This window comes from Panthera onca, chromosome A2, assembly GCF_046562875.1.
Source record: "Panthera onca isolate mPanOnc1 chromosome A2, mPanOnc1 haplotype 2, whole genome shotgun sequence".
Taxonomy (NCBI): Eukaryota; Metazoa; Chordata; class Mammalia; order Carnivora; family Felidae; genus Panthera; species Panthera onca.
In genome coordinates, this window is record NC_138340.1 from 152,029,401 (window position 1) to 152,048,973 (window position 19,573).

The 19,573-nt window shown below is 43.1% G+C and overlaps 1 protein-coding gene and 1 long non-coding RNA gene across 3 annotated transcripts in view; one reads left to right on the forward strand and one right to left on the reverse strand.

Annotated features, from left to right (window-relative positions):
• The window catches only part of LOC132679570 (uncharacterized), a 135,686-nt gene extending 118,902 nt beyond the window's left edge, over window positions 1-16,784 (forward strand). The window contains exon 4 of the long non-coding RNA XR_009610226.2: window positions 16,028-16,784. This is a non-coding gene — a long non-coding RNA (uncharacterized LOC132679570). The remainder of the gene's footprint in view (window positions 1-16,027) is intronic.
• Window positions 1-19,573, reverse strand: part of PTN (pleiotrophin) — a 100,207-nt gene that overhangs the window by 6,733 nt on the left and 73,901 nt on the right. For both annotated transcript variants that reach the window (XM_060633224.3, XM_060633223.3), the window contains exons 2-4: window positions 17,996-18,111; window positions 16,953-17,126; window positions 14,311-14,472 (exon numbers count right to left, since the gene is read on the reverse strand). In XM_060633224.3, coding sequence (XP_060489207.1) covers window positions 14,311-14,472; window positions 16,953-17,126; window positions 17,996-18,110 — 451 coding nt within the window. In that variant the 5' untranslated portion in view covers window position 18,111. The remainder of the gene's footprint in view (window positions 1-14,310; window positions 14,473-16,952; window positions 17,127-17,995; window positions 18,112-19,573) is intronic.

The following is a 19,573-nucleotide window of genomic DNA, read 5'->3' on the forward strand; positions in this document are numbered from 1 at the left end:
TAAAGGTTTTCAGTGAACTTGAGGGGAGAAGTTATTCAAAGAGGCAGAAGGGTTGAGAATTGTGGAATAAGCTTATCTCATTTTCTTATCAAAATGCTTTGCTCTGATTCCCTTTTTTCAGAGGGCCTGCTGAGCATACAGAACAGATAAAAAGGAATGGAGAGATGAAATGGTTGAGCAGAGCTCAGATTTTAACTACAGTGAGTTAAACTCTGTTTGCTACTGACTTAAATAAAGTAGCTTTGGGCCATTAAGCCAATAGGAGGAATTGTCGGTTGGAATAGAAAAAAAGAGATTTTCACCTTCTAACAGGTAGAATTCATATAGGAGGAAGCTATGGGCAGTCAGAAATGGACACCGCAGGTGCAGAGAGCAGGAGGCCGGCTGGAGGCATGTGAGACCGCAGAAGCTAACCTTTGGAGACTCGCTCAATACATCATGGGAACTGAGGGAGGGGAAAGGATCCTATCACTGTCAAACCGTACAGGCACAATGTAAATAGGTCCACAGGGCTGGATATCACCACCATCCTCTCAATGTCTTATAAACCTATTTAAAGGAACTTGCCTGTGCTTCAAGGTTTAGCTGCCCAGTTCACCCGAAATAGGTGATCCCTCACATCAACTAGCTGTTGCTCAGGACCAATAATAAGGCTTGTTGAATCGTGACTGTACAACTCGGTGATCCGCCTAGAATCCAGGTCCTACTTGGCTCGGCCTCCTTCATTAAATTCCCCACATTTCAGTTTAAATTGGGGCAGCACAGATTATGTTGACAATATAGGAAAAAAATTTCTATTTAAAAATCAGATCTGTTTAGTCCGAAGTCTGTGCAATAATTTTGTTGTTTCTCCTTTGATTTCTTTTTTTTTTTTAAATACCACTTTATTTCCTCTTTTATCGACTCAGGGCACTTACTTCTAGGACTGTGAATGGAATACACACATACAAACAACTGCTCATTGATGCTCCCACATGCTGATCCCTGCTCTTTACCTCACTGTCCACATTCCTTTTCACTCGTCAATTGTTTCATAACAGTACCCTCCCACTCCGTCTCAACCATCTGTCCTCCTACACATGTGCTTTCTGCCATCAAGTAGATGTGACACTATGTGATCTATAAAAGACAGTATGGCTTCCGTCTACATACCAACCAAACATGTCTGGCCCCTGCGAGGAATCTCTGTCTTGCCCCCACTTACTGTGAGAGGAGACTCTGCAGTGAACTGCACCTCCTCACAATAGAAAGTTCAACTATGAAAACACCGGTGAGCCATGTAGATTTAATTGAATGCTTAATGGAGGAGATGAGGAAATGATTTCATCAACCGTACAGAAGAAGCTTAATGAAAGGCACTAAATGGGTCGATTACTTTCCAAAGCAACTCACCCAGTATGGGTAGAATAAACCTTCTCCCTTCACCCCAAGACTCCTCTCTACAGCCTTTGCAGCCACTTTTCCCTTCTGTCTGTCCATTCTGCTTTCTTTAAATAAGGAAGCAACTGAGATACCCATTGGCTTCCCCAACCCAAGATTGAGGATGCACTTTCTTTGTTTGGTAGAGTCATGAGTGTGTCAAGGTCACTCTCTGATCTGACCATACTATATGTACGTGATACCAGGTAGAGGATCCTCAACTGCAACCCCTATTTTTAGTTCAACACGTCTACATCACCCTCACGTATTAGCTACATCTACTCATTTGTGTGCAAGTGTCACAACCGTTAAACACGGGTGGGGATTTTCCTTCTGAGTCACAGGAGAGAAGAGTAGTGAGGAAGGGGATCAGAGCTGCTTCATCTGTAAGGCCTTTAATCCAGGATGTTCTCACTCATGTACAGTTACAGAAAGAAAACAAAAGCTGTGGGTACGTGTGTGAATACGCTATTGAGCCACTAAATTTTGTCCTTTTCACCTTTGGCGAAACAGAATAAAATTGAAGCGAGGCAAATATCAAATATAACTAATGCAAGGGAAACTGCGAAGAAAATATGATTTTGTATAGGTAGCTTTGAGAATGTGTGTTTGTACATGCAAGAGCATGCATTTTTTTTTATTTTTTTTTTTAATGTTTATTTATTTTTGAGACAGAGAGAGACAGAGCATGAACGGGGGAGGGTCAGAGAGAGAGGGAGACACAGAATCTGAAGCAGGCTCCAGACTCTGAGCAGTCAGCAGAGAGCCCGACGCGGGGCTCGAACTCACGGACCACGAGATCATGACCTGAGCCGAAGTCGGATGCTTAACCGACTGAGCCACCCAGGCGCCCCAAGAGCATGCATTTCTGAGGCCTACGTCAGAGACCGGAAAGAAGAACATTTATTCTTGAGATGATATGTAAATGTTCCAAAGCTTGTTTCTGCGGTAATGAGGGCACAGATAGAAAATTTATCATATGATCAAGTCTTATCAATTGTATTGGTAGCCTCGGCCAGAAATGAAGTATATTATTATAACCAATAATAAGTAGTTCCCACTTAGCACACCAGGATTTGCTGATGTTTAACATTACATTACCAGTGCTACTGGAAGATCAGATTTTGGTTTCTGTCAAAGGGGGGAAGTTTCAAGTCTGAAACATTTAAAATTTCAGTAGGGAAGGCTCCATCGATCATTTCTTATTTGCTTCCCCATAGATTTTTCTTCTAGGCTCCAACAGCTTCTACATGTCAGGTGTTATGAATCAGTTGTTAGGGGCCAAATCACATCCCCCTCAAAATTTCATATCGAATGCCTGACCTTCACACCTCAGAATGTGAACATATTTGGAGAGACAGTCCTTACAGAGGTAATCAAGCTAAAATGAGGTCATGAGGGTGGGCCCTAACTGGATATAACTGGTGTCCTCAGAAGAAGAGGGAATTTGAACAGACACACGTAGAGAAGACTATGGGAAGACAGGGACAAGACGACCATCTATGAGTCGAAAAAAGAGGCCTGAACAGATCCTTTCCACATGACCTTTGGAAAGAAATCAACCCCACAGAAACCTTGATCTCAGACTTCTGGCTTACAGAACCGTGCAAAGATAAATTTCTGTTGTTGAAGTCACACAGGCTGAGGTACTTTGTTACACGAGTGCCAGGTAACGCATACATCAGTGAATTGGATATCTCGTTTTCATTTTTGTATAGCTTTCAGAGCGCCCTCATTAGTAACAGAGGTCAAAACGCATGTGAGTTTTTTGGTGTCCTAAACGAGTTGTCCAGAATTTTAAGTATGTATCATTTAAGTATGTGACTTTGGTAGTATGAAATACAGGATTTTATGCCCATTATTAGTTTTGCACATGTTCCCTGCAGTTACCAGTTCGCCCATCTCCATACGTGTCTTCCAGATTTCTCTGCTGCCTGATTCCTCTCGCCCCCATGTACCCAGTGCTCTGACTCTAGCAGCAGCAAAGGTCAGACCTGAAGAGGTGCCCCCAAACTTCTTTTTAGAAAGAAGCCTGCACAGCAGCTTAATGCTTTTGTGTGTCTGGGTAAAGATCTGAAAATAGGCGTTTCTATTAATGATAATAATAATCGAAAGCCTTGCACGAGCCAATGAATATGGCAACCTACAGTCAACCGCTCCGGGTCTCGTCCCCTGTGTGCCTGAGAAGTGGGACACTGGGAACATTTTTACCTGCTTTTTGCTCTTTGCATTTCTGATGAGCTCTTGTACAAATTTTGTTTACCCCTCTGGGAAAAGCCTTTCCTTTCGCCTTTTCCCTGCCTCCTGTGCTGAGGAACAGCCAGACCACTTTGATTTCCCTGCGGGTTCCCAGAGGCCTTGCATCCGCGCAAAGCCGGCTGGAGTCACTGAGTGTGGGAAGTGGCCTCACTGATTACCGGACAGCAGTGCCTCAGATCCTTGTGCTGAGACACCAGCGTCACTGTGACTCACAGGGACAAGGAGGCAATCCCGAATCCAGCTCGGGGTCCGGCCTGGGAGGCCGCTGGCTAACGGGCTCCACTGGACTGCTAGGTCTAACTCTAGAGGAAGGGAGCCGCTTTGGAGGACCCCCAGCCTGTGAAATGGAGCACGAAGCCCGTTCTTTGCTTAAGCGCACTTACTACACAGAGACAGGCTTGAGCCAAAAACTACCTGACACGACTCAATCATAAATGACCCCAAACATGCTTCTGGTAATGTTGTAGGGTTCCCGAAGAAACACACTCCAAAATTACTAGTTTCATTCCGAATATCCCAAGAGATGCCAGAGGGAGCACTCGGATGGGAAGCTCTACTATGACAGAACTCGGCCAAAGGACTGAGTTCAAGTTCAAACCTGACCCCTCACGGGCTGGGGGACCTGCTGCAAATTGCCACCTTAGCGCCCCGTTTGTAAAATGCGAGAACTCTCCGGGGCTGCTGCGGGGATGAAGTGAGACATGGCACACCAAGAGCTCAGCGCAATGCCCGTCGCCTTATAAATACTTAATAAATAGGAACTAGTTTTAAGTTGCTCAAAAACGTTGATGATGAAAGCCACAACTTAAAACACGAAGCAGAAATTCTGAGTCCAGAAGTTAGAAGGGAGAAATGCAAAAAAAAAAAAAAAGCTTCAGGGGCATAAAAAAAAAGAAGGTCCCTCAACCCAGTAACTAATTTGTGTGAACAGTTCTATTATTCACCCTTCCTTAATACTAATTGAGGCTCTGTGTGCGGAGTTTACCAAGGGAGATGAAACCAGACCCACAGTGTGAAATACACCCTGCAAATATTTATAGTTCCTGGTTCTCCCACCTGTCCCAGCAATAAAGACGAAAATTTCTTCCCTAAGGAAGGGAGTAAACCATCTCCATGACTCCTCTTCCAGGTGTGTGAACTGTGCCTTGACAGTGATTTCTCTACCCTTGAAGGGAGTGAATAAATGATGTGAGCCAGACCAGGACAATGCAGCATTGATTCATTCCTTCAAATCAGCACTATTCACTGAATTCCTCTCATGGACTAGGAACTATGAGACGTAGCCCCTTAAAAGGTGGATGAGATGTGGCTCCTACCCTCAAGAGGCTCAGCATCGAGAGAGGCAAAGACTCACTCACTACAGAGGAATGGTGTCTTACCCGAGGAGCCAGTCCTGCAGGCAGGCAACAACCTAATGCTTGGGAAGGGAAGTCTAGCAAATGTTCACACTGATCTCTCTTCTAGTCCTTGAATAAAACAAGCTCTTTTTGGCCCCAGGGACTTTGCACTTGCCCTTGTTTTATCTAGAAAGCAGCATGGCTAGCTCCTGCTCTGTATTCAAGACCAAGTTCAAAAACTGACCTCTCCAAGAAGCTTTCCCTGGTTTCTCTACCTTACTTAGTCCCCCCGCCAGACCCCAGCTGCTCTACCACTTGGTTCTTTAGTTAAGACCGTTTACTCCAATATGTAGTCATTATTTTAGCTCTGAATTGTTTTTGTCACTATTGCCTACCCTCCACCACCACTGGAACCTAATAATAGGAGAGGAGGAAACTTGATTAATATCACCAGCACCTGACATATGGCCTGCTCCACTGCAGGCTCTTCATAGCTCTTATAAATAAATGAATAAGAGGAAATAATGCCAGAGGACTGTATACTTCTCTCTTTCATAACATCTGTCACTCTCGGCAGTACCTTAGGATTTATCCTTCTGCTTTTCCCACCACACTATGGGTCCACATAGGTCACTAGCTTATCCCTGGTGCTAACTCGAGCGCATAGTACCCACTCAATAAATACTTGCCAAATGAACACGCCAAATTTTACAGAATGAAATGTATGAAGTACAGAAGGAGAGGAGGTTTCAGGTTTCTCAAACCACAGGTGCAGAGAGGTGGATATGTAAGAATGCATGGGCCACTCAGCTGTCCATCTCCAGGGTGTGGAGTGACTTGGGTGGATATTATGGGCAATGTCTGGAGCAGGGATCAGGCAAGAGGGAAGCCAGATGATGCCTGCGCAAGATGTCTTGCGAAAGACCCAGGATCTGAGTCTGTTGCTGATGGAAAGCTATGATAAAAGAGGGATTTTGGGACTGGGTCTGAAATTCATTCCTTCTTAGATAAGGAACCGAGGTACCTGTATGGAGGAGATACAGGAAAAGGGGTTGTTGCGCATAATGCTGGAGGTCTAGAGGCAGGACTGCCTTGTTTTTAAGCCTGGCCCCTCTGCTTATTGGCTGTACAACCTCACGCTAAGCATCTAACGTCTCTGTGCTCAGTTTCCTCATATGTAATATTAGGAATGACGATAGTAACTATTTCACAGAATTTCTGTGATTATTCAATGACACAAGGTATATGCAATGTACTAACATGTATTCAAAACATATCAGTCTCCCCAAAAATATTAATTATAATTACTACTGCTGTTATCACCATAGTTCTTTTGCCCAGAAAGGTAGTGAGGGAAACACCCACCTCAAAATTTCATTTGGAAGGAAGGAAACAGTCTTAAAATCACTGCACATTTATTCAGCATTTTTACATCTTCCTGTCATTAATTGAGGTATTCATTGTAGACTCTCATTTACAGAAGACAAAACTGTTCTTCTAATAAGAAAGGGGCAGAATTAGACTTTCTCCCTTCGATGACAGTATCATGAATGGGAAATACAGATGTTGATAGACTCTTCCACAGCAGAATAAAGAAGAAATCAAACCTTAAGACCTAACCACATCAGAGTGTTTCCCTCTGATCCAGAAGAACAAAATCCCTGCAAAGTTCCCCAGGCTTCTCTTTCTGGAAAAATGCAAGGGCAGCAACCACGAGCCCTGTCAGGGTCTCAGGAAGAAGGGAGCGGGTCCCAGACTCCCTTTCACCTCTCTTAACATAGCACAGAGTCTCTCAGCCGAGCAAAACTCATCCACAGAGTGTGGGCATGTTCATTGCTAAGGGATGTCGGAGCCCAGAATCCAGAAAGAATTGTTGGGAGTTTCAGTAACAGAAAAATCTATTTAGCACTGGGGAAGTTGAGAACGCTGGGAATATCCCTTTACTGAGCCCCTTTCAATCGTCTGCCAAGTGCTATGCCCTGCACACAGCTGAGTCTTGCACTTAAACAGTTGCCGTTCTTTTAATCTTTAAAGACAAATTGTCAGACCTAAGAGAGAGCCAGGCAACTGTCCAAAAAAAGAGGAGCGAGATGGCAAAACTTTTAGAAATAGCTAGGAAGGAAAAAAAAGGAACTGGGGTTCTCATGAGCAGGGGAATTTAAGGAGGATCTGGTAACAGCAGAGCATGAACTGGTGGACAGGACAGCAGAAGGACTGACAGTGTTCCCTGACCAACCTGTAGCACAGACACCCACTCATGTGCTCCCACCTCTGCCTGTCCCACAGTACCCTTCTGCCAGGCAAACTTGGAGGCTGACACAAATGTCATCTGGCCTGTCAATATAAAAAAAAAAGGGTTCACAATACCCCCATTTTTTTTTGAGAGACAGAGAATCCCAAGCAGGGCTTGGATCCCAACATTGGGCTCAATCCCACGAACCATGAAATCATGACCCAAATCAACAGACGCTTAGCTGAGTCACCCAGGTACCCCACAATATCCTTTATTCACGTGTCTTGTTTAAATAGGAACAGCTAATAATTTCCATTTCAACAGGTCAAGATTCTAGAATGTTCTAAGATAATCACTAGGCCACATCAGCTGCAGCAGTCCCTAGGAAAATCTCAGCTTGTATGAAAGCCTTCTGCACAAGCCCCTACTCAGCCTCAGCTTAGCCTCTGCACTCCAGTGATAACCACCAGAAGCCTACTCCACTGGGCTGCACCTGCTCACATAGGCCTGCCCATAGGGCCACAGCTCTCTCACAGGTGGCCATCTTCTAATTCTATAGTAAGCCCGTTCTCCAAGGGGACTACTGAGAAACACTGTGATTTAGAGACAGGTTATTTGCCCTCTGAAGGCTTCTCTGCTCTGATCAGGTAAGCAGCACTGTCAGCACAGACTGGCCATGATTCCTACTTTTTTATTACTTGTCCACAGCTCAGTCATCCCCGCAGATTTTGTTCAAACTGAAAAGAGTGTAATGACTCAACAAAAAACACCTCCTGGTGGTTCCGACAAGGAGAGACCCAACTCTCTTTACACCAATAGAGGATATTCTTAGCTACTTCTCCAAGAAATGTCATCAATACGAGTAAGGGTTAGGTTCGGTTTGGTCGCGTACTTCAACACATTCCAACATTCCCGCACACTCCCTGGCCGACTGCTCACTCAATACCAACTCAAGACCCCTTCAGCTGCTCTTCTCACACTTACAGGCAGAGTTTTGAAAGTTAAAGACATATTTCCCAGAGTCCCTTGCAGGAGGATTTTATATGTGGCCCAGTTTCCATCAAGCAGGCACGTTTTGAGTCTTAGAGGTAGCGGTCAGCAACCAGAAAAAAAGGGGCCAAATGTGGGGAGATTGAGTATTTGGGCAAGAAAGGAGCAGACGTAACTAGTTTTGAGGGCACAGGTATGGTGTTTCCAGTGTTCAGTTCTTAGCACGTGTGCTGAACTGTGGGTAATTTTAGCAGCAGGGTTTCTGCTACATCAGTCACGTTTGGCATGATTAGACATTTCTCTTAGTTCTGTTGCCTTCTGCTGTAATATTATTGGATCCAACTCAAATCTTCTGGCCCTTCTGGAAATTCTAGTGAGCTATATAATACCCTTGAATAACCCCCTTTCTGCTTAACTAGCTACAGTAGTGATCTTGCTGCAGCTAAAAACCCTCACAGATACAGGGTTTCTTGAATTAGTAATTGTAATTAATACTCTCAACCTCTTTTCCTAAGAAATTAAAATCTCAAGTGCCCAACACAATTGCTCGCCAATTTATCCCTGGCCGATTCTGACCGCAATTCAGAAGATTCCAGTTATAATCTTTCACTCAGTGACCTCCCCAGAGCAGTCCTGTCCCCATCCCCAAGAAAGCTATACTCTAGTCATGCACCTTTCAATTCTTATGTCTACACAAGAATATCGATATTCTCTCTCCTTCTGGGTATAAAATACAGAAGTGGATGACGAAAACCTCTCCTCGGATTAAGTGGGGCTCCAACACAAGAGAATCTTTTGATAAGAGTTTCTAACTTCATATCTAGTATCACTGAAATTGTCCCAAGGCCAGAGTGTGGAGTTTGTATGATACTGACATAGCAAAAGGAAGAACCACTTCTATCCAATAGACTAGAGTGTGGTGAATTTTAAGGCAATTTTTAACCAAACCAAGTGGGATATTTAGTAATTTCCTAGAGTTCAAGGTACCACTTCTCGATGTTAAGGGCCCTCTCTCCCCAGCAAGTCTTCTAAATTTTTGGCCTTATCAGGAATCAAGTCACAACAATACCCTCCAGTTTCCTCAGTTTAATGCCTGGTAATCACAGCCTTACCAATACCTTTATGTTCCATTCTGAAATTTAAAGAACATGTTTTCCACACTGAAAGTCGCGCAGTTTGCATATTAAGCCACTACCATTTTCCAAAACAGAAGAGGACAGAAATCCAACCAACAAGTTTTATGAAACAAACAGATTTTTTAAAAAAGCAGACAGGGGCTCCTGGGTGGCTTAGTCAGTTAAGCGTCTGACTTTGGCTCAGGTCACGATCTCATGGTTCGTGGGTTCAAGCCCTGGCATCGGGCTCTGTGCTGACAGTTCAGAGCCTGGAGCCCCTCCTCTGCTCGTACTCTGTCTCTGTCCCTCAAAAAATAAATAAATGTTTAAAAAACAATGGGGAAAAAAAAAGCAGACAAAAGACCAGAACCCGATGATGTGTTTGATGAGAAAGACAGTGGTGGGAAAAAAGTACTTTCTGGCTATGAGTTCAGTGACCGGGCTACAAAGGAGGAAAATAGAGTCACAAAAGAAGGAAACATGGAGCTGATTCTATTCCTAAACAACAGAGTGGATTTAGAAGAATCACTGATGTTTTCTGTCCTCACTTATTCTATCAGGGTTACATCAGATGACAGACAAGGTAATGATCCTAGACATTGGGATTTATCTAACGTGACCAAAGTTTCATGAATTTATAATACCCAGGGGAAGCATGGTGCAGTTGAAAAGGCACTGGGTCTTTGGTGTCAGTCTGACTTTAAATTTGAATCACCACTTAGAAGCTGTGAAACGTGAGGCAAGTGGCTTAACCTCTCTGGGCGTGTGCGTTCTCAGATCTAAAGTAGGATAAATACAATGCACTGCCCAGAACAGCTTTGAAGCTGAAATGAGAAGTACCTATCACAGTGCCTGACTCAAAACGAGTGGGTTCGCTATCTCCCTCTTTCCTGTTCATGTCCTGAGCTAAAATAGCAGGATGCCCTGATGGGTTATTCTTTCCTCAAGAAAGGAAGAACATAATTTATAATTGTATAACTTAATGAAAATATCACGTAAATAACTACTGCAGCTTCCACATTTGTAAGTTTAATGTGTGAAACCTTTTTTTTTTTCTTCTAGCATTTATCTGTTATACACGCATTTAATCAGCACCTATTATGTCCTACCCCTTGTTCTAGGCAAAAGGGATACAGTGGAGAACAAAACCGGTCAGGTCCCTGTCCTCCTGAAAGTTATACTCTGGTAGATGTGTACCAGAACAGTTACAGAAATAATGTTCTAGAGAGCCCAGTCATTTCTCTGACATCAGCCGTAACAACATTTTTCTAGATACGTCTCCGGAGGCAAGGGACACAAAAGCAAAAATACACTAGTGGGACGACATCAAAATGAAAAGCTTTTGCACAGTAAAGGAAACAGTCAACAAGACTAAAAGACAACCCACTGAATGGCAGAAGATATTTGTCAATGACATATCCAATAAAGGGTTAGTATCCAAAAAGGAACTTACACAACTCAACACCCAAAAAACAAATAATCCAATTAAAAATGGACAGAACCCATGAACAGACATGTCTCCAAAGAAGACATACAAATGGCCAACAGACACATGAAAAATGCTCAACACCACTCATCTTCGGGGAAGTGCAAATCAAAACCACAATGAGTCCTCATCACCTCACACCTGTCAGAATGGCTAAAATCAAAAACACAAGAAATAACAAGTGTTGGTGAGGACGTGAAGAAGGAACCCTTTTGCACTCTTGATGGGAATGCAAACTGGTGCAGCCACTGTGGAAAACAATATGGAGATTCCTCAAAAACTTACAAATACAATTACCCTTTGATCCAGTAATTACACTACTAGGTATTTACCCAGAGTACAAAAACACTGGTTTAAAGGGATGTACGCACCCCTACGTGTATATAGTAGCATTATCTACAATAGCCAAGATATGGAAGCAAACCAATGTCCATCGATTGATGAGTAGATAAAAAAAAAAGAGGTGGTGAATATACACAGGGGATTATTTTTCTGCCATAAAAAAAGAATGGAATCTTGCTATTTGCAAGATGGAGCCAGAGAGCATTATGCTAAGCAAAAGAAGTCAGAGAAAAGACAAATGCCATATGATTTCACTTATATGTGGACTTTAAGAAAGAAAACAAGCAAAGAAACAAAAGAGACAAACCAAAAACCACTCTGAAATGTACCAGAGAGGAAGGTGGGGGTGGGGGTGGGGGTGGGGGTGGGGGGTGTGGGGAAGGTGACAAAGGCGATGGGGATTAAGGAGTGCGATTACATGAGCATTGGGTAATGTATGAAGTGTTGAATCACTATACGGTACACCCGAAACTAACAGAACATGGTATATTAACTGAACTGGAATCAAAATTATAGGAAGAAGAAATCATGCTCTAGCACGTGTATTCTTCCATTTGCGAGTCACCTTTGCACATCAGTGTTGGGCTTTACATAGTACTGTGAAATATATAACTCACTCAGGCTAATCCCATTTTCAATTAATCATATAGCTTAATTTTTGATAGGTTAACAAATTAAATGTTTACCAACTTGAAATATTTTCACCGCCAGTTTTCAAAGTGAAAGCCTGAGCCAAACTTTTAACCTTCATTAGGTATCACTAGATGAGAAAATGTAAAAATGTAAAAGGTCAACTATCCACCAGCCAAAAGAAGTCCTCACCTAGTGAATTACCAAATGTCCTGAAGGGTCTTTGTGAATCATGTCCCCACTTTGTCCGATTTATTCCAAACTTTTCAACATTTTCCATATCTACCCAGCACCGCCCCCCACCACCTACCACCTAATCCTTCTCTCATTTTTTCTTCCCCTATTTATTAAACTGAAGTTTCTCTCACCCAGAGGAAAAAACAAAAACAGATTGTGTACATGCCTATGTGTGGTCTCTATGAACTTCATATTAGCGCAGTATTTCTACATTGCGGCTGATAATGAAATCTTTTTAGGAACATCTTAATTTTCAAAGGTAGTGATGCTGATCTGGTTGGTCTGGGTTATGCCTGGGCACTGGGATTTTTATAAGTTCTCAGAGAAAATTCTAATGCTCAGGCCAGATGGAGAACCACTGTGGTGTAGTATGGAGACTTCTTTAATTCCTTTTCCTTCCCACTCTCTACTTATGCTGAGTATTTGGGTTCTCTGGCTTTTTTTTTTAATGCTTACTTATTTTTGAGACAGAGAGAGGGAGAGAGCACAAACAGGGGAGGGTAGAAAGAGAGAGAGGGAGACAGAGAATCTGAAGCAGGCTCCAGACTCTGAGCTGTCAGCACAGAGCCTGACATGGGGCTCCAACTCATGACGTGTGAGATCATGACCTGAGCGGAAGTTGGACACTTAAGCGCCTGAGCCACCTAGGCGCCCCTCTCTGACTGGCTTACAAATAAATTAATTTGAAAACTGTATCTCTGAGTTCTTCTGGTTTTGGAAATGTCTCACTGGATAGATATGGCCACCAATTTTCATCAGATCTGTGTAGTTGTCTCCAGACAAGCAACACTTACAAAGTTGGCACCCACACTCGGACACTGACTCCAGCCCCACATCATGCCTTTCACCGCGACCAGCAGATTCCCATGATCTGGAAAGGGGGCATCCTGAATCCTAGATTCCAGCCACCCCGCAGTTGTGGGTAACCATGTCCATGGACAACTCCATCAGAGACCAAAGGCCTATAACATGAGTCCTTTCTGCCTATTAGCAGCTAGCTAGTCAATCCTGACTTCTGGAGGCATTTTTTCTTCTATTTTCACTTATGAGGGTTTCGTGTTCATTTTTCTGAGTGTCTCCTTGCATTTAATCTGACCAGTGTGTATCTGCAGGTCCATTTAGAGCTCAAATGTGGGCAGAGGCCAAGGAGACAGTTGAGAGTTCCTTGAGACATGCTGTGTTTATTTGTGAAGGCTGCCATGCCTCGTACCACCGAGTGGGTGGCTTCAACAAGAGAATTTTCTCAGAGTTCTACAGGCCAGAGGTCGGAGATCGACTGTCAGCAGTGTTCATTTATTCCGAGACGTGTCTCGTTGGCTCGTAGATGGCCATCTCTTCCCTATGTCTTTGTATGGTTTTCCCTCTGTATGTGTCTGTGTCCTAATCTCCTTTTTCTGTATGCCAGATTGGGCTGGGGCCCACTCATACATCTCCATTTAACTTTACCTCTTTAAAGGCCTGGTCTCCTAACACAGTCACATTCTGGGGTACTGAGGGTTAGAACGTGAACATTTGAATTGACGAGGGAGGGGCATAGCTCAGCCCATAGTGAAATGAGAGTTTAACACCTCCTTGTCCCCCCTCAGCTGGGATTCTATTTGTACGAAACCACGCCTGGGATATTTGTTTTGGTTTACTTTCCCCGGCATGGGAGCAGAGTGTAACTTTCTGGGAGCAAACAGGAAGACGGTTCTACATAATTTAAAAATTCCATGATAAATGTAAGGTGGTAAACATCCAACTAAAAAAAATATAAAGGCTCTGAACGAAGGATAAGAAATATGGGACCTATCAACTTATGCAGCAGAGAAAGGAAAAATGTAAAATAAAGTAGCTGACTTCATGAAAACTCTGTATGTTGCATAATCTAGGAGAGATCTGATTTTAAATTTTCTGCTTCATGATCTTCATAAATGTGTTCATACTTGTCAGGAGGCAGCCCCAGTTTAGGGCTTGGAATATATAGTCACCATATGACAACTGTCTTAATTGGCCCATTCTGCTAAGTTGTTGATTTGTGCTGGGAGCCTGTTCCCATCCCAGCCCCCACTCCCCTTCTGTGCAAAGGACTCCAATTTGAACTCAGCTGCCTCCTGAAAAGCACTGGCGTGACGCTCCAAATACAACGTGTTTTCAATCTCTCTACGAAGGTAATTCGCCTAAGATCCCCCTTTCGAAAATCGGAGTTTCCACATCTGAGGATCCTGCCGGAGTCTATCAGTGTGTGCCTATGACAAGTAGGGCATGACGACAGGGACTTACCTTGAGGTTTGGGCTTAGTCAGCTTGCCACAGGGCTTGGAGATAGTGACTGTCTTCTGGCAGTCGGCATTGTGGAGGGCTCGCTTCAGACTTCCGGTCCTGGTCTTCAAGGCGGTATTCAGGTCACATTCTCCCCAGGCCTGGAACTGGTATTTGCACTCCGCTAAAGGCAGGGTAGGACCAAACAGAAATCTTTGAGCTCCTCTAGGAGTGCCAGAGAAGTAGGCACACTTTTGTTTTTCACTTTCTGCAGTGAGAGGATTACAGATTCACATGCAGTTGTAAGAAGTAATATAGAAAGATCCCTAGATCCTTCAGCCAATTTCCCTCAATTGTGATGATCTTACATAACCAGAGCCCGCTGGCGCAACCAGGAAATGAACAGGGATACATTCCACAAAAGTTATTCAGGCCCTGCCAATTTCACGCGCACTCATTTGTGTATATGCATGTGTGCACACATTTAGTTCCCTGCGACTTGGCCACATGTGCAGATATGAGTGAATATCAATACCATTAACATACAAAAGAGCTCCAACACAGGAGTCCTTCGGGTGAAACCTTTCCTAGCCTTAGCCTAGGCATCTTCCTCCCTTCTCCATCTCCTTAACCCCTGGCAATCACTCATCCATTCTCCATCTCTATAATTTTGTCATGTTAAGAACGTTACGTAGGGGCGCCTGGGTGGCTCAGTTGGTTGAGCGTCCGACTTGATTTCGGCTCAGGTCATGTTCCCAGGGTTGTAGGATCGAGCCTCCTGTCAGACTCTGCACTGAGCATGGAGCCCGCTTAAAATTTCCTCTCTCCCCCTCCTCCCCTCTGCCCTGCCTCTCACTCTAAACAAACAAACAAACAAACAAACACATGTTATGTAAATAGAATCATACAGTAGGTAACCTTTTGAGATTGGCTTTTTTCACGCAGCATAATTTCCTGGGTGTCCATCCAAGTTGTGTGTTTCAACAGTGAGTTTCTCTTTATTGCCGGGTAGTATCCCATGGTGGGATGGGAATGTATTACGGTTTCAGCACTCACCCATTGAAGGAAATCTGGGTTGTTTCCAGGTTTTAGCTGTCATAAATAAAGCTGCTCTTTACTATCCGTGTACAGAGTTTTATAGCAATGGAAGTTTTCATTCTTCTAGGGTAAATGGCCAAAAGTGAAGCCTGCATTGTATGGTAAACAGATGTTTGGTCTTACAACAAGACTGCCATCCTCTTTTTTTTTTTTTTTTAATGTGGCTATACCGTTTTACATTTCCATCGGCAAAGTATGAGTGATCTAGTTTCCCTACATCCTCTCTAGCCTTTGGTGTTATTTGTAATTTTAGTTATTCTGATGGATGCGTAGTATACAGTGACATCTCACTGGTTTTCACTTCCTTTTCCCTAACAGGGAAAAGAAGTTCAACACTTTTTTCAGTTGTTTATTTGCCACCTGTATTTTGCCTATGGTAAAATGTTTGTCCCTATCTTTTACCCACCTTCTAATTGGATTCTTAGTTTTGAGAGTTCTTTATAAAGTCTAGGTATACGTTCTTTAAGACATACTTTTAAAAACTTTCCGTAGGGTCTTTAGGGGACGTAAGACCAAATGTATCTGAATTTCACAGTGCCCTTATAGAAGTTACCACCATTCATAAAAAGTACCCCAAAGGTTATAGAGAAAGAAAAAAAATACAGTGAGTATACCCATTGTCCTTCTTCACTGACTTACAGGTCAGAATACATTTCCGCAAACAGTAAGAACAATTGGGGCATTGTGAACTACCATGGCCAAGAGAGACAGAAAGACTGGAATGTGGAAGAAACAGGTAATCTGGATGTTCAATAGTGGGTTTAAAAGTTGGAAGTGTTGGGGTGCCTGGGTGGCTCAGTCAGTTGAGCGTCCGACTCTTGATTTTGGCTCAGGTCACGATCTCAGGGTCGTGGGATTGAGCCCTGCTTTAGCACCGTGCTGAGCTTGGGGCCTGCTTAAGTGTCTCTCTCTCTCTGTCCTCTCTCCTCTCTCCCTCCTGCCCCTCTCCCCTGCTCATGATCTCTAAAACAAACAAACAAACAAAAAAGGTTGGAAGTATTGAAGGACTCCTTCCCAAATAGGCAGATGAGGCCAGCAGGAGCATGGCAATAGTCAATGAGAGAAAAGTCTGTGAAAAGTGGCTATAAACAGTCTTGCTGGAATTGAGAAGTCAGTCTATTAATCACTGTGGATGGTGGAGAAAGATGGAAACGGAGAGGAGGCCTGAAAGTCACAGAAAGCGGTCTGGAGAAGGAGGAGAATAAACAAGAGAAGTGAGAAGGAAGGAAAAAAGAATGAGAAATCAAAGAAGAGGAAAGAAGAGAGATCGATGCACCCTTAGGAGGGGTCAAGGGTATATAGTTTACGTCCTGACTGGTACAGCAGTGGTTCTTGATCTGGGACTGTTTGACCCCAAGGGTCATCTGGCAATACCTGAGACATTTTTAGTTGTCACAGGTGATGGAGGTGGGGAGTGCTATTCGAAATAAATAAATAAATAAATAAATAGCAGTCAACCTCAAAAAAAAAAAAAAAAAAAAACCCAAAAAATATCTGAGGGAAAAAATGTAAGCATTATCGCAGAGCATACGATTTAACCAACAGGACAACAGGAGCGGGACTTACCTCCAAATTGCTTTTTCCAGTTGCAGGGGATCTTACATCTCTGGGTCTTCATGGTTTGCTTACACTCAGCTCCAGTCCGGGTGCCCTCTCGGGTGCCCAGCCCACAGTCCCCGCTGGTGGGCACACACACACTCCACTGCCATTCTCCACAGTCAGACTTCTTCACTTTTTTTTCTGGAAGGAAGAAAGGAAGGAAGAACAGTCAACACCTGGAAAACCCTGATTCCTCTAACAAAGCTCATTCCAGGGCGTGAGGTTGTGAGGTCTGTGCTTTCTACCTCCTTCTTCGCTGTCCAGTAAATACTGGCAACTTGATACATCTTAGCCAGATGATTGGCTCAACGAATGATCCAGAGAAGGGACAAGGAAAACTGAAGGAGACAGAACGTTAACTGAACTCTTACCATGTGCTAGGGACTGTACAAGTGATTTAATGACAGCTCCTTTTAGAAGCAAACACTTCTGTAAAGGATGGTCAAAAACAGTGAAACGAAAAAATCAAGAAACATTCTGTTAGAAGTAATGGCTGTCAGATTAGCCATTTGTAAGGCTAGTCAATGACTTGTAAGGCAAGTCAATGTTCCTTTCTCTGTCGTAGAGATGGAATAATGTAAGATGAATGAGGTGGATCACAGACCTAAACAGACTCCCAGCCCTACAGCCTGCTATTTTTGACACTGGAAGTGACATAGAAAAGGTGCTATACTGCTCTGAGCTTCAGTTTCCCCCTTTATTAAGATAACATACAACAAAAATTCCTTGCAGGACTCTCTTTGAGGGAGAGAGACAACACAAATAAAACACCTACTTGCTGGTCAGTGTTCCGTACAGAGTAGCTACTAATATGATCATTATGTTAATAATCATCATCTATATTTTAGGACTGGTGGAGGGGAGATCGATGGGGGTGGGGGTGTCCCTTAGATTCTTCTAAATACTTGGAAAGAAGGAAGGGAAGGAGGGAGGGAGGACAAAAACCAGGAAGTTGGATCAGATGGATGTTAATCCATAAACAGTCTTGCCTTCATAACCCTACTGCTTACCTGGTTTCTCTTTCTTCCCCGCTTCAGCCGTGTCCACGGCTGCCAGAATGAAAATGAATGCCAGGAAGACAGCTGCAAATTTTCGACGCTGCTGCAGGTACTGTTGGGACTGCATTCTAGGAATAAACAGAGACACAGAAGAAGGTGGTGTCAACCTAAGGCAGAGAGAAAGGCTTGTGGAACTCCTTACTGCAGGGCTCCATTTTCCATTTCTAGGATGTTAGATTTTAGGGAGATTTGCATCATTGCTCTTGGGCAAAATTCTATCTTTTCCCTCCGTCAGTCAACGAAGTGTTCTTCTGCAATTAGTCAGGTATCCACTGATAAAAATAACAACACTTCTCCACGTAAGAACTTCACACCCAATCATTTGCTAAGTACGACTCGAGAATTACGGAAGCCAAAGAATTTTCATGGCATGTTTTTGACTAGACTCTCGCAATGAATCTCGCTGATGGTGACACATGGTAATGCCAGTAACTATAGTCTTCTTCATAACTACGCAGGATTCCTAGAAACAACCATGGTGTTGTAGTCCACATGGGTAATTTGAATGGACACAACGGATTATCTGTGCCAGTATATGGTTTGCCTTTATCTTTAGATGGGTATGTGTCATAATGAGCAATATCTTATTTTTTAGTTTCCCATGATTATTTCATCATCGCTGTTCCATTATTCATTGGTCTACCAAAGAGTGCAGCACAAGGCAGAGGTAGAGCCAGCATACTTTGGTTCATTTCAAACACACTTACAAGCTCACATAAAATCGAAAAGTCATCTAAATTCTAGGATTTAATGAAGGGATTACACTGGTTGTAATTTGAAATTCTCCACATTTGGTATGAATCAAAAATCTCAGAACAACATTAGAAAGGCTCCCCTGGAACTTGAAGTCACTTGTGACAGCCAATTGTCAACATGGTCACCCGTGGTTATTAGCTCTGAGCATTTTGTTTTTCTAGAAGAGTGATTTTTACATTTCTTTGAGTGTGAACAATAAAACCTATACACACACACACACACAGAATTGAGATCGTTCTGTTCTGCAATTTCTCATTCAAAATCATCTGTGAGATGATATCCTTGTCAGTGAATCTGTCTCCCTTTCTGTGATATTGGAATGCTACCCTTTATTAGTATTTCTTTTTCAATCGATGACTTGGGACTCTATCATATGAATGAAGCGTATTTCATTTACCAATTAAAATGAACAGTTTGATCATTTGGTCCTTTCACTGACTCTTAACTCCTAATTAGCTACTCGCCATCCTCATCACTTACTAAAATCTAATCCTAGATGCTTTGTTCATCCTCCTAATGCTAAATTTTTATAACTATACCTCACTGCTGGTCACTCAGAAACGTTCCTATTGATTCTGAGACTTTTCCTGTGCCTTCCGTTGGGCACGAATGACTTGAAGAGCCAGTCTAGACTTACTGGCTGGCAAGGCTTCCTGGAGTTGACTGCCCTGTGCATCCATGATGCCATACATTATCATATATTTGAATATCACGTAAAGTTGTTAGGTGCAAAGTGAATCAAAGTGGAGGTCTTCTGTTGTTTTCTCCAAAGGC